This window comes from Clupea harengus, chromosome 14 (genome assembly GCF_900700415.2).
Source record: "Clupea harengus chromosome 14, Ch_v2.0.2, whole genome shotgun sequence".
Classification (NCBI taxonomy): domain Eukaryota; kingdom Metazoa; phylum Chordata; class Actinopteri; order Clupeiformes; family Clupeidae; genus Clupea; species Clupea harengus.
The window spans coordinates 4,312,895-4,327,894 of NC_045165.1; the positions used below are offsets into that span (position 1 = coordinate 4,312,895).

Consider the following 15,000-nt stretch of genomic DNA (forward strand, 5'->3'; position numbering starts at 1 on the left):
TCACATACAGGAAATTGACATGGTGTGGTTGGGGCATAGGACATAAAACAACAATATATATAAGTAGAAACAAATGTATTAAAACTGAAATGTGTGATGGTTGTGTTTAGAAAGACACACCTTTCCTGGACGCTTGTGGAAGCCTCGTGATGTTGGAGTCTGCAAGGATCATATTCAGAGGAATATTTTAAACAGGCTGACAATGAGTGACACATGTAATACGCTGAATATTCTCAGTTTCTGTTTCATTACTAATATGCCGTCTCAATAAAACACAGGAAAGAAAAAAAATCACACTTCAGTGAGACGGGTGATGTAGTGACACAAAGACGGAAAGTGGAAAATAAGAGAGGTTGACAAACTCTTGTGAAAAATGACTTAACAGGTCCAGACCCAGCCTGAACTAAAGCCTAGAAGGCAAAAAGCCTTCCAGTACAAACAAGCAGAGTAACAAAGAGATAAAAGAGCAGAGAGCAAGAGACAGGAGGATGAGAGCAGAAGAAGAAAAGATACAGTGACAGACCTGGGTCGGGTCTAATCTTTTCATGTATCCTTGATCATGGTAATAGCTCTAGAAAATACAACACAGGCCGAATCAGCACAGCTTTGCAATAATAATAATACTGATGTACTGTAACCACTCAAGTCAATTAACTCACCTTGATAGGGGTCGGTGGCAGTTTGCTCTGAGGTGGGGGCTGGATCACATTTGGAGACGGGGTGCGCCCAGGGAGGTGTTGCTCCATGCTCTGAGGCGAGGGCTGGATCATATTTGGAGACGGGGTGGGCCCAGGGAGGTGTTGCTCCATGCCTGGGGCGGTGACTGCGCTGGGGCCAGTGTTCATCTCCATGGCTGGCAGGAGATTGGGAGGCTCAAAGGCCTTTGAATTGCTGTCAGGGGTGTATTTCTTCTTAACATACTTCTCCAGCAGGTCGGGCAGTTGGACGTCAGTGAAGGAAGGGGGAGATGGGCCGGAGGGGGTTGGCTGTAAATCCACCTGTGGAGGAGCCACTCTCTGCGGGTATACCTGCACCACCTGCCTCATATGCAGCAGAGAACGGAGTCACGATGGGCTTATCCCACCTCGTCAGGCTGGACAGGATGGACATGCGCCCTAGCCTCGAGGAGGCTAATCCACCGTTTTCAGCTGCCTCTTTGTCTTGGTCTTGGTCTTTGCCTTTGTTGTCATCCTCGTCGAGGAGTTTGCCCTCTCCCTTGTGGTCTTCTATTCCAGCAGTGTCTTTGCGGCTGGAGCGTGAAGTGGACTTGATTCCTTGGAACACCATGCTATCCTCTGTGCTCATGCGTTTGCGCAGGACCGTACTGTTGTCCCTGTTATTTCTATTAATGACCATAGCGGGAGACAGATCTCTTTTGTAGGACTTTTTCCTTTTCCCAAAGTCAAACGCATCGGGGTCAAATGGCTTCTCGAAGCGGTCCTCCTTGATGGCGGGCATTGCGAAGGGGGGCGACGGTGCCTTGGCCTGGCAATGTTTTTTGGGAGGGAAGGAGAACGGGGTCCCCAGCTCCTTGATGTTCTGGATGAAGTCGTCAAAGTCGCCAGACTTATCGAGGTTGTCATCTTCGCTAACGGAGCAGTCCATGTCCCTCTCTAAATGGCGCGGCCTCTTGCCAAAGCTGTTGTCGACGTCTAACCAGCTGGACGGGGTGTCGTGACTACCCTTCACGGTGGCGGGGAGGTTCAGCGAAAGGAGGATTTGGGGAGGATCATCGACTGCTGTGGCTGCTTTATTAGCCTTGGATGCCTCAGTCTCCTCCTTGGCTTTTGAGGCAGCAGGCTTGGATGCCTCAGTCTCCTCCTTGGCTTTAAAGGCAGCAGGCTTGGATGCCTCAGTCTCCTCCTTGGCTTTAAAGGCAGCAGGCTTGGATGCCTCAGTCTCCTCCTTGGCTTTTAAGGCAGCAGCCTTGGATGCCTCAGTCTCCTCCTTGGCTTTTAAGGCAGCAGGTTTGGATGCCTCAGTCTCCTCCTTGGCTTTTAAGGCAGCAGCCTTGCATGCCTCAGTCTCCTCCTTGGCTTTTGAGGCAGCAGGTGTTATTTTCTCTTTGGCTTCTGCTTTGTTTACCGTATTGGCTTGAGTGGGCAGGAGGTCTTTAGCGAGTGGAGAGACTTTTGATGGAAGGCGTTCTTTGGGAGTATCTTCAGCATCTTCCGTGCTTGTTTTGGGCAAGTCAGTGAGACTTACAGCTTTGTCCTCCGAGCGTTTTAAAGCAATGGCCTTTGGTCCCTCTTTGGATTTATTTTGGTTTGCCATGTTCTCCGTCAGGGGTTCGTTTAGGTGGTTTGCCATGTTCTCCGTCAGGGGTTCGTTTAAGTGCAGGGAGTCTTTGGAATCTTTGGTTCTGTCTGCTATTTTCTCAATTTCTGGCTGAATTTCAACCTTTTCAACAGCGAGGGTCTTGATGCTCTTCGCAGTCGCTTCTGCTGTCTTTCCATCTCTTTTCTTCTTCTTCCTCCTTTCTTTCGGCTCGTCCGTCCTCACTGGTGCCTCTGTATCCAGTGGTTTGCTCTCCTCAGGAGTGCTCTCCTCTGACTTCGGTGTCTCCGCGACCCTCTTCTGTTGACTCTCCTGAGAGGCTCTCTCAGATGTTTTGAGTCCTTCTTTCTCCTGGACGACTGCAGCCACGGCTGTGGGTGGACCTGCAGCCACAGCATCCAGGCCATTCTCCACAGGCCTTTCCTCACGCTTAGCCTTCGCATCACTGGGGACGTCTGAGGCATTTTGGATTGGCTCTGAGTTTTTCTGACTCTTGGGATAATTGAAGATGCGGTCTGGTGATGCAGGTTTAGGAGATTTCACTTCCTTTGGATCAGATGTGGTGGTCTTTCCTCTTTGTTTTGGTGTCTTCTCCACAGCCATCTTTTCAGGAACCCGCTTTTTCTCTACATGTTCTGCTGCAGCTGTAATTGATTCTGTGTCTTTTGAAAGTGCAGAGGCTTGGTCAGGTGAGACAGGTTTGGGAGATTTAGCTTCTTGTTGCTCTGATTTTTCCTGTCCTCTTTGCTGCTGTGTCTTCTCCACAGTCTTTTCAAGAGCAGGCTTTTTCTCCCTAAGGTCTGCTGTGGTTTTACTAGCCTCTGTGTTCTTTAGACTCGCAGGAGGTTTGACTTCAGATGAACATGAGTTAGAGGAGGTGGGTTTATTATTTAGATTCACCTCCACGGGGTCAGGACAGTCCTTTCCTGTCTGCTTGGCTGTCTTCTCCACAGCAGGCTTCGCAGCAACAGCGCGCTTTTCTTCCACATGTTCCGCCGCGGTTCCCCCGCCGGCGCTCGATTTCTCTTTTCCTCCCTCTCTCTCGCTTGTTTACTTTCCGTCCTCACGGTGGGCGGCCCACATCTGGCTTGCTCTGTTGTACCTTGTCTGCGGGATCCACATCTGGTCTGGTCTGGTCTTCGTTTGTCTGAGATTTACAGCCTCCGGAGTCGGAGGACTCTGCATCTGATTTCGTAACGGTTTCATCGCTGCTTGCTGCTGCTGCTGTAGCTGCTGTTCGCCTCACTCGGCGTATTGCCCATGCCAGTAACAGCCACTGCCTCTCTCGCAGCCTGCTCCGTGGAGGAGTTCTTCACCAGTCCCTGCTCCGTCGTCGGCTGCTCTGCTACTGAAGCTGAGAGCTGGGCAGAATTTTCTGCCGTCTCACTGTCCCTCAAAGGTTTGAGTTTTGTGGGGCTTTTGAGGCGGGATGGGAGGGGTTTTCTGGGTAGAGGAGGCTTCTTTACTGGACTGCTGCTGCTGCTGCTGCTCTCTCTCTGCTCCACTCCTGAGACGCCTTTCACATCTGTAGCTCTCACAGGTCCTCTCCGTTCAGCATCGGCGCCCGTACTGTCAGCGCTGGGTCCGTTTACCCACTGTGAGTCACGCTTCTCTTGCTTGGCCTCTGGTAGTGCAGTTGGACTAAGTGACTCACCCTCTCCGTGGCTGGAGTCCTCGCTCGAGGACTGCCTAGGGAGGCTGGACTGAAAGGGGCGGGGCAGCCGACTTCCTGTAGGTGAGGCCTCTGATTTGCCTTTCCTACAGCTTGGCTGCAGCTGCTGCGGACGCTCCTGCTGCGGCGGGGAGCTTCTGGGAGGGGCGGGAGGGGCCTTGTTTGCCCATTTGTCTTTCAGCAGGGCACTTTTTCCACCTGAGTCACTCATCTTGACTTTGCCATCAGTGGGCTTTCTAACGGAGCTGCCCTCTGTGACTTTGGGTAGCCTGCTCTTAGCCGTGGGCGTCTGTGCTTGTGATTTAACCGTGCTGTTTTCCTTAGATCCGCTTGGTGCGTCTGTATTTTTCAAACAAATGCCTTGTCTCCCCTCCAGACTTTTCTCTGCTGCAGTCATTTCAGAAGGCTTTCCTGTTTGGTCTCGGCTAATGTTCCCATTGCCAGTGTCTCTCCGTGGGAGGGGGCTGGCAGGCTCCTTCGAGGGTGTGGCCTCAGGACCTGGCATAGGCTCTGTGGTTGGTACTGTGGCACTGGGCGCATTCTGGATTTTTCCATTTGTTTTTGTCTCAGTCTCCCCGGGCAACAGAGCAATCTGGTCACCTAAATTAAGGTCATCTGACTTTGGCCCGTTCCCCTTTCCTCCTCTCTGTTTCCCAAAAGTCAAGCGACCGTTAACATCGGAACTGCCATCTATGCCTTGGAAATTCTTTTGCACACCATCTGAGGGAGGCATTTTGGGAATTTTAGACTTAATCTCTGGCTGACTGTTGCTAGGTGACTCCTTTACTGTGGGTGACTTGGGTTCTCTTCCAGTCTTGGGAGTGTTCTGTGTCCCCCCAACACTCTCTAACAAAGTCCGGCCCTTAGATACTGTTGCTATGGTCTTTGGGGCCACTGGCGGGGCCGGTGGAGCCTTGGCTGAAGCGGGAGACTCATTAGCCCTGGAGTCCGTCTGTCTGATTGGTCTGCCAGTGACCCCTGACCCTGACACCGACCGGCCTGCTTGTGATTTGTACCCTGGCATCTCTGTGTTGTCTGTGGCTGTGGGAGGTTCGTCTACATGCTGGATGTCTGGGGTCTCCTCGGGAGTGTCTGCGATGGGGTCCGCTGTCTTCTGTGTCAGCCGCTTGCCTTCTACCTTGAACTTTCTGTGAAACGACAGCAACGGAAACATAGAGTCAGACTGTGCCTGATAGACAGATTCTCTTTCTCACTCTCTCTCTCTCTCACACACGCACCAGCACACACACACACGCACATACACACATGCAAACACACACACACACACACACACACACACAAAGATACGAGAGCAAAGCATCCTATTTCCATCAAGCTGAGATGAAGTAGAAAATCAAAACTACACTCACCTACAGAACACCAGGCACTTCATTATATGCCATAGAACCACAGGCACGTGAACATGCACATTCCTCTGGCAGCGAGCCAACACACCAATTACAGGTAATTAAGCCTCATCTTACCACCATACAGAGGAGCAAATGTGCTGTCAAAAGGAGCCCTGTCCAAACCCTGCACATGGTTAAACAGGCTCTAGTAAGAAGCCACAATAACAACAGGGTTGGTGTATTCTTCAGCCTCAAGGGCACATCTGTAATTTCCAAAACCCTTTCTAGTCTACAGCAGGGAACGGATTACGATGCACAGAAATGAAAATTGGCCCAACTCCTTTTCCACATCACATGTTTATGGCAGCTTCTTCTCACCCATCCCTCTCTCTCTCTCTCTCTCTCTCTCTATGTGTGTGTGTTATGAAACTCAACACTGCTCTACTGAAGAATAAGCAACCCTTATTTACCTCCATCCGGTACAGACCAATTTTCCACTCTCTAAAAAAGAAAAACTTTTATCTCACAACCGCTCAGATAAAAACCGAGCAGCTAACTCAATGGGCGTGAAACCCGAAACCGCTCAGCTTTATCTGAGGCTGGCCGTGAAACCTGAGATAGAGGCAGGGCTATCTGGCTCCTATGGTGTCCGATTAGTGTATGTATGGCTGTACACATTTGAATATGTAGGACATTTGCCAGATTGAGCACAATCAGGTTAGTGTGAGTATAACTGTCCTTATATACATATACAAAACACATTACTTTGGTACATTTATGCAGTGCTGTATGTCTGTAAGTGTGTTTGTGTGATTGTGTGTCTGGGTGCACACATGTGATCCCCTCCCCTCCCCCTCCCCTTCGACCCTCTCTCCATCTCTCTCTCTTTCCCTCTCTCTCTCTCTCCTTCCCTCCCTCCCTCCAGTCCCTTGCAAAGCTATAGCAGTTTGATTAGGTGCGTTTTCATTAGGGCAGATAAACAGCTAGACTGTGGTCAGCTTGAGTCACGACGACGCGTGCAGCAGCGAGCGGTTGCATGACTCAGACGCTCCAGAAGGGAGAGCGGCTCAAAAATAGCCCGACCACAGACTTAGCTTAATGGTTCCACATACCAGCTTAGTCCTCTCAAAGTCTTGGATACTGTAGTGCAGCAAACCTAACAACAGCCGTGCTTTTGGCTATGACTGTTGAAGCCACTCCTGTGCTGACAGTTTTGCTGGAGGGAGATTGCATTTACAAGCATGAACAGAAAGAAATGACCAGAAATAATGGAGTCCTATTAGGTTTATGCCAAGACATGTCTTGCTAGTTTTATAATTACGTATTAATCATTTGTTCTCTTTTTGCAACTGCTGGTGGCAAACGGCAAACTGAGGCATGTTGGTGTTGTGACTAAACACCCCAAGTTCATACTGAAAATTATGTATATGTGTTTTGGTTTAGCATTTTGGTCAGTTTGGTGAGGCCTTTTAAGAACAATTTGGAGCAAATAGAACGCACTCTGTGGTCAACACTGTAGCAGGATCTGGGTTTATAAAGGGATCTGCACCTCATTGTTCACATCTACAAGAGGCCATGGGAACACAGGGCTCAGATTGCAGTTCGTTCTCTCCTACACACACACACACACACACACACACACACACACACACACACAGAGTGATGTCTGTGGAGGTAAAGAGACACAGTACTTACAGTTTTACTGACGTCTGTCCAGTCTCACTCCTCGGGTCTTGCTCTTGGGCCGTGTCCTCGTCCACACTAGCCTGTGGACTCACACACAAACGCTTGGCGAACACCTTCTCGCTGTGGGAGAGTTTGACACTCCTGCGTTTCTCCTCTGTGCTCTGAGCCTCCTCCTGGCAAGCCGTTCTATCCTCCTCTGGTGAGGGTGTGTGTGTCTTCTCCGTCAGGGAGGGCGTGTGTGTGCTCGGCTGTGTTGGAGCACACACCTCTGGCACAGGTGTTGCTGTCACACCTGCCCGTGCGCTGACAGGTGCTGGAGGTGGGGTCAGCACAGGTGAGTCTGTGGAGGGACCCTCCTCTACACTCTGCGGTCCAGCCTCCGTGGGTGTGCGTGGTTGCGTGGGTGTGTGAGGCTCCGCCGTGCTCAGCTTGCGGGGGTTACGGCGGGCAGCGCCCTTCCTCCCCATGGCTTCTCCTTCCTCCTCCTCCTCCTCCTCCTCAGTGATGGGGCCGTTGGTGCTGGAGTTCCTGGACTTGGAGCCGAGGGTCACGCCCACCAGAGCCGAGTAGTTGTTTCGATTAGTGAGATTCGGTATCAGAACGGTCTTTTTCACAGGGGATTTGACCTAAGCAACCAGACAAAAAAATGTAAAGACAATTTGTTGGAGTTGGAACAAGAAAACTGACATTGTGGTAACATAAGGAGTATAAGTTGAGGAGCAATATGGACGCAAACAAGAAGAGTGCCAGGATGAAAAGAAAAACCAAGTTCATGGTGACGCAGAGGACAAAAAGAAGCGGACAAAACACTTTGGAAGTTAAAGATTCCGAATAACAAAAGGGAGAGGAAGGAAAATCAGTTGAAAAAGGGGAACAAAAATAGAACTCCAGCTAGAATTCCAGCCGTAATGTGATTATGCTCTCTTTTAAGCAGTGCCAGCAGCCTTGAATGACCACCCACCTGACTGTTGCCTGTGACAGATGCCTGAGCTATGGTCTGTGCTTCGCTCGGCTCCGATCCCTCTCCACCAGTCTTCTCCAGGTTCTCCTGGAGCTTCTTGTTCACCTCCTCCACCAGACTCCAGCTGCTCACCTCCGCCTCATCCACCCCAGATCCCTTCCTGCTGCCAGGACCTTCCTCCGGCTCGTCTGCCTGACCCTCCTGCGCGCTCTTCTGGATCTCGCTTTGCAGTTCGCACACGTGCACGCCCCTGACGCTTTCGGTCTCGCTGTCATCAGAGCAGTCCACGAACGGGAGGTCCCCGCCGTCTTCGATGATGGAGCCGATGCTCCGGATGCTGGTGGTGTCGCCGAGGGTCGAGGAGGAGTCCAGGTCACCGGTGGGGTAGTTCAGGCTGCTCTGGGAGATGCTGCGGCTCTTCTTCTTCTGGATACCCAGGAAACTCCCCAGGCGCTTGAGCACTCCTCCCCCAGAGTTCTGGCATCACATAGATGGTTAGGACAAGAGAGAGAAAAGGAGAGAGAGAGAGAGAGAGAGAGAGAGAGAGAGAAATCAAGTCAAGTTACGGGAGAGAAGTAGCTGAACTATGCAGAGAATTTATTGAGGAGCCACACATGAACACACAAAACACACACCCACACACAAGGGGGCTGAGAGCACAAGAGTTTTATGAGGTTTGCACTAGAAACCACTGTGCTGAAACCATTCTCTTACTCTCATACACATTTTTTTTTGCAACATTACAGAACACTATTAAGCTATGCTCCCCTGGGCTCGACTGGCATATGGAACGGCAGGAGATTAATCATTAACTTAGCAACAGTGACCTTCGGTGACCACCACTACAGTGGCACTGCCAACATAACTACAAATTACATAAATGACAATGTAACAACTGCACTCTCATTAACTTGAGATCAGCCACTTCACTTTTTTTGTACTACAGTATTACAATGTTACAAAACTATACCACCTCAGTTGTCCTGTAAAACAAATGACTTGACTGGTTCTGTCAGTCATAACAAAGCAATAAGAAACCTCAGCGATAAACGACACGTAGGCCAACGAAAGGAATTATTTAAATGGGAATAAAACATTTTGACACGCAAGCATATGTGAAATAAATTATCTTTACCTTAACAGGAAGACTACAAATGCTGTCTATATTGAAATCATAAGCCAACCATTTCTCACAGTGAAATTCAAATAGTTCATGTGAGGCTAGTCCTTCCTTCCATGCTGAGTACGCTGCCGTTAAGAGACATGGCACAACCTTTATCGGGCATGCTCAAGTTCTCAAGACGACTACCCAAATGCCCGCGTTTCCACGCCCCTCCCGTAGCCTACTGGTCGTCCCTTCTGAAGACGGATAAGATACCGGAGAGCGCAAGAAAAGTTTTTACCCACGAGGTTGTGAGAAGTTGTGAGAAAACAAGTTGTGAAAAGTTGTGACAATTTCCTTACCAGATTGGCGTCGTGCTCTGTATTAAAAGACATGTTTTCTGTGTAGAGAAATCAAGACAAACTCAGCTTCACAAGTCAGTATCCGTTTTGCATTCTGTGCACAGCTTCACCAGTCAAATCAAGATATACAACTTCACCAGTCCATAAAGATAAATTCCTGGGCATTAGCGAAAATGAACTAACGATAAGTGGTCCCTGTCCAGCGGACTGCGTCTGGCGAACACCCAGGTCAATATGACAGGCTTCCTGCTGATTTGAAACTGTTTAGCCAACCAGCCTAGCTCTGCTCGGCGAACTTCCAAATGCGCCTCAGGTAGCCTAAGTTGTGGGTGCTATTGTGTAATACACAGCAGATAGTCATAGTTATTCATTCACTGCAAATGTATGAAATGACCACACCCGTTCTCTCATTAAAGATGAAATACTCTTTGTTAAGCTTTTATATTTAGTCATTTAGCAGACGCCTTTGTCCAAAGCGACGTACAAGAGAGAGAACAGTCAAGCTACGAGCAATAGAAACCTGGTGTAACAATAAATACTACTTTACATAAGAAAAAGAAAAGAAGTGCAGGAATGTAACTGCTGCAAGTTAAGCACTAGTCGAAGTGCCAGTTAGGAAGGGAGGTAGTTTTGGTCAGTAGTCTGGGGAAACCCATATTTCATATTATGGATTCAGTCTACGTCCCTGAGATGAGCAATGTCCTCGCCACTTTTGAAAATGGTCTCCTATCCTATCATCAGTTTGCAGTGAAACATTATACTCTAAAACAAATTCGTTTAAATAAAGATCGATGTAACAATGTAACAATATAAAGGCCCATTCCTTAAACTCACTATACTATTCTATGAAATATCCTCAGCTTACTTTCTTAGTACTGGGTATCGGTGAAGGGAACGAAGGGAGGCTCCGCACTTCAATGCAGTTCACTCCGCATAGTTCAAATCAAATCAAATCAAATCAAACTTTATTTGTACGGCGCATTTCATACACGGAGGTAACACAATGCGCCTCACAGTAGGAAAAAAAGTTCACACACAAAGACAGTATAGACACGAAGATGGACAAAACCAGACCAAAACAAAACCCAAACCATGTCGCTTACCAATACCTTTATTCTGTCAGTGAAGCTGCATACCTTCAAAACATATCTGACACTGGGAAAACAATGGTGTGTGTGTAATGTTTGGACAGTTCCTCATATGGAATATAAAGGATGGATCTTTAACACTCCAGACAGCTGATGACTCTAGATTAGATCTGGTCCAAAGGAGACAGTGAATTATCTGTGCCACTGTGTCCTCTACAGATGTGACCTATCCGGTCATACAACCATTGGAATGCAAAACAGTGAAAGCATAGAATGTATTGTCAGTCCCACTTTTGATTTGCATTTTTGTAAATAGACACGCCAGATTCTGCCACACCATCTTGGTGCGACAGCCTTGAACTGTGATCTATTTTATGGCTCCCCCCCCCCCCCCACCCACACACACACACCCCCTCCCCAACACACACATCCTGTTTGAGGTCTGGGTTACATAACTATTTCTTTGGTCCCACAGCACTCAGTCAGTACAGGGAGAACCCTAATGGCCTTTTCTGGAAAGACTGAGAGTGGAAGACAGACCCTGCATAAGCCTGTATGCACAATCATCAGGAACTTAACAATTTAATGAACTGATTCATTACCAACCATTTCCGATATCGCCTCATTTGTGTTAAATACAGAGGTGATTCCATGAGCATGTCCAAAACCGTTTCCATACCGAACCAAATGCCTTTAAAGGTATAATGCACTAATCTATGAATATCTCCCACTTTTTTGACTGTATTGTTTGACCATATAGATTAATCTGTGGGATATCTCTATTATACTTTCAACAGCAATAACCATAAACAGGGCAGATTTATATTTTGGTAAACAGTTCTACCCCCGTCTTAAGTCTGTACAAGGGGATTTTGGCAGGCTAGACATTGTTGCTAAACAGTACTTCTACCTCCCCCTGCTGGTCAGTCTAAATGATGTGCTGCCCATACATCCATGATGACAACCACTACAAGTCAGCTTGGTTTTCACACACACACACACACACACACACACACACACACACACACACACACACACACACACACACACACACACACACACATACATACATACACACACACACACACAAACACACACAGGTGGATCTGAGGCTCACCTTCCTGGACAGACGGGAGAGGTCCAGGCTGAGGGTTGAAGAGGTCTCAGCATACATGCTGGCACTGTCTTCGCCATCTGCAAACCTGCAGGAGTGAAAGACAAAGGGAGGTAGAGAGAGAGAGAGAGTAAATAAAAATGCTGGTTTTGTGCTGGGAGAATGAATGAATGCAAAAAGTGAAAGGATTCATTAAATGAACAATTTGTAACATATTTACTGTATTCATATATTTACTGTACTAAATCATAAAATGACCATGATATGTCATCAGAGATTAGATAGATAGATAGATGGATACTTTATTAATCCCGAGGGAAATTTAGGTTACAATTACAATTACAATTAAGGAAACATGCTAAGTTGAAAAACAACAATGCTACATCCATGATGTTCTCCTTTGAAATTTCTGTTCCGGAGCGGAACGTCTGTTTGTGTGTTCCGGAGCGGAACGTCTGTGATCCCACCCACTGCCCATATCTCCAGTACCATCTCAACACCCCGGGTTGCCAGATATGAAACAAATTGGCAGGAAAACACAGTGTGCTGCAGCCATGGAAACGGGGAAACAACCTGGATCAACAGAGATAACGTCATATTCTACCTGACCTAGAAAGCCTTGGCATTCTTCTAAAAAGCTTCATGACCAGGGACGTGGTAAAACATGGGTAAATTGGAGATGCATTTAAAAGATGGAGACAGCTTACAGCGCAGAAAGAAGGAGAACACACAGTAATGCTCGTTTATGTCGGTTCAGTGTCCTCAACCTGGCAACTTGTGGGAGCTTCAAGGAGGGGGCGGGGGGAGACAATTCTATACAATATTTTGAATTTGGACTGCAGTACCCACTTTAAATGCTTGCTGTAAGTGTTACATATTGTTTCTTTAAAATACTTCTTCCAAATGCTGGTATCCACATTCAAGTGGTAGTTTACAGATGTCTCACCATCTAATTTGAATGAAAACTGCCTTGAGAGCTACACTTTCTGTCAAATTCATCTAACTGCTCCTGACGGTCCTCTAGCTGTCCATTCCGTGTATGCGCTCAAAAACCACAGTCCTGGGTCTGTAAATGGGAAACAAACAATGTGGCTTAGACCAAACCATTCACTATTCCAGAAACATGGAAGGGAGGATGTCATTTGATTGGCTGCTGAGCTCAAATATCAACATCTTTTCACTGGACTCTTAGAGTGTTCCTTTAAAGCAGGAGTTCTGTTCCAAATTATGGAGTTATGGAGTTTATGGAGTTCTGGAGTTCTGTTCCAAATTATGGAGTTCTGTTCCAAAACTAGCAAGCTAACTACCTAAAAGGCATGCAAAAACCTTGCAAACACCACCATCAGCCCAGCTGACACGGATAGAACTTGCCAATACACTAACTGGTGTCTTTTGGCAGTATAGCTGGCAATGTCATGCGTGTGAAAGCTTTTCTTCCATTTTTGCAGGGGGTTCCAGCCCGTTACACAGAACTACATAGGTTATATCTTGGATGGCTAGTGTGGAAGACAGGTGTTTATCTGTCCTTCACATGACCATATGCTATCAAAATGAATTTGAAGATGGTGCCAAAATTAGTTGCCTATAAAACCATACCTCAAAAAGTGTCAAATTGTTGCATAGTGTTCCTTTAATGGACAAATTGCAGCAGGAGGTGACGATGCCATTTATGTCCACAAGAGGGTGACAAACGCTTTTAAATGAACCAGTAGAATCAGTTCTTACGCGACAGACAGACCAATCAATCAAGTCTGAGCATTGGGAGGTCTGATCCTAATAGCTCCTAAAGTGCTTAAGTGTTGACGCCAGCGCCCTGTTCTCGGAGGCAGGGCTGGTGCAATGGTCCAATAGACTGAAGTGAACTACTGCAGGTATCAACTAAGAAGAAAAACAACAAGTAGAGTGGTAGAAGTGCCTGCTAAATTCACGTTCTCTGGTATTCTTCAAGGCATGGTTTTGCATTATCTGACTTTGCTCTGAAGACACAACGTTCCTCAGTTCTTTGTCAACAGCTTTCTGTTAAAACACCACAAACAACAGGATTCAAATCGGATAAAAAAACTAAAACTATTGGTCCCCTACAGCCACGCCCCTGAGCCACACCCCACAGCAGTTGGAACTCTGTAAGTGACTGCAGTAAACTGGGTGAGGGACTGCAGTAAACCGGGTTAGTGACTGCAGTAAACCGGTTAGTGACTGCAGTAAACTGGGTGAGGGACTGCAGTAAACCGGGTTAGTAACCGCAGTAAACTGGGTTAGTGACTGCAGTAAACTGGGTGACTGACTGCAGTAAACTGGGTTAGTGACTGCAGTAAACTGGGTTAGTGACTGCAGTAAACTGGGTGAGGGACTGCAGTAAACCGGGTTAGTGACTGCAGTAAACTGGGTGACTGACTGCAGTAAACTGGTTAGTAACTGCAGTAAACTGGGTTAGTGACTGCAGTAAACCGGGTTAGTGACTGCAGTAAACTGGGTTAGTGACTGCAGTAAACCGGGTTAGTGACTGCAGTAAACCGGGTTAGTGACTGCAGTAAACTGGGTTAGTGACTGCAGTAAACTGGGTTAGTGACTGCAGTAAACTGGGTTAGTGACTGCAGTAAACTGGGTGAGGGACTGCAGTAAACCGGGTTAGTGACTGCAGTAAACTGGGTGACTGACTGCAGTAAACTGGTTAGTAACTGCAGTAAACTGGTTAGTGACTGCAGTAAACTGGGTTAGTGACTGCAGTAAACTGCATCGGTACTAAAGGTGGTCAGCCTGAAATAAAAAAAACATCATCTAGCATTTACACTGAAGATGTAAAGGCCATGCAATCTGTTCACAAATATAGATAGCAACAGCACTACCAGCAGTTACCTACATTTCCCTCTGGATTAATAAAGTATCCAACCATCTATCTATCTATCACTACAATATACTTCATTTCACATCAGTAAAAACGAATCTGTGATTACTGTCAAGAGATTTCAAGAGATAACTGCAGATGATACTATCTGGATCTGATAACATAATCTGTATATCTGCAACTGAATTCATCTTGTAGTAAACTTTATTAAACATATGCAGAGCATGCCACAGGTGTAAATGTACAAGCACAATGTACCATACAAGCACAGCATGAGAACATATATCTTTCCTTCGTGGCATTTTTACACGTTTCATCGCGGCATCATGTCTGAAGCATGCTGGGGCAGAAATAAGACAGAAGGTGAAAAAAAGACTTTAATCTCTCGCTGGCTCCACCTTTCTCCTGGGTAAGCACCAGACTACAGAAATAACCGAAAAACAATCCTGTTTGCAACGTTTCCTGAACACCCCTGTCACACATGTCACGCTCTATACAGTCTGCACACCTGTCACACCTGTCACGCGCTCTATACAGTGTGCAC

General features: G+C 47.2%; 2 protein-coding genes across 4 annotated transcripts in view; both read right to left on the bottom strand.

The window, feature by feature from the left end:
* crybg1a (crystallin beta-gamma domain containing 1a) overlaps window positions 1–1,166 on the bottom strand; it is a 19,169-nt gene extending 18,003 nt beyond the window's left edge. Inside the window, exons 1-3 of one of the 2 annotated variants that reach the window (XM_031581030.2) lie at window positions 660–1,166; window positions 524–571; window positions 121–159 (exon numbers count right to left, since the gene is read on the bottom strand). In XM_031581030.2, coding sequence (XP_031436890.1) covers window positions 121–159; window positions 524–571; window positions 660–1,046 — 474 coding nt within the window. In that variant the 5' untranslated portion in view covers window positions 1,047–1,166. The remainder of the gene's footprint in view (window positions 1–120; window positions 160–523; window positions 572–659) is intronic. The other variant, XM_031581031.2, reaches the window with a different exon arrangement.
* Window positions 1,167–3,005: 1,839 nt separating this feature from the next.
* Window positions 3,006–15,000, bottom strand: part of LOC105901314 (proteoglycan 4-like) — a 29,033-nt gene continuing 17,038 nt past the window's right edge. The window contains exons 2-5 of one of the 2 annotated variants that reach the window (XM_031581028.1): window positions 11,615–11,699; window positions 7,946–8,422; window positions 6,994–7,610; window positions 3,006–5,097 (exon numbers count right to left, since the gene is read on the bottom strand). In XM_031581028.1, coding sequence (XP_031436888.1) covers window positions 3,480–5,097; window positions 6,994–7,610; window positions 7,946–8,422; window positions 11,615–11,699 — 2,797 coding nt within the window. In that variant the 3' untranslated portion in view covers window positions 3,006–3,479. Of the gene's footprint in view, window positions 5,098–6,993; window positions 7,611–7,945; window positions 8,423–9,409; window positions 9,721–11,614; window positions 11,700–15,000 lie in introns of those variants that run through there. The other variant, XM_031581029.2, reaches the window with a different exon arrangement.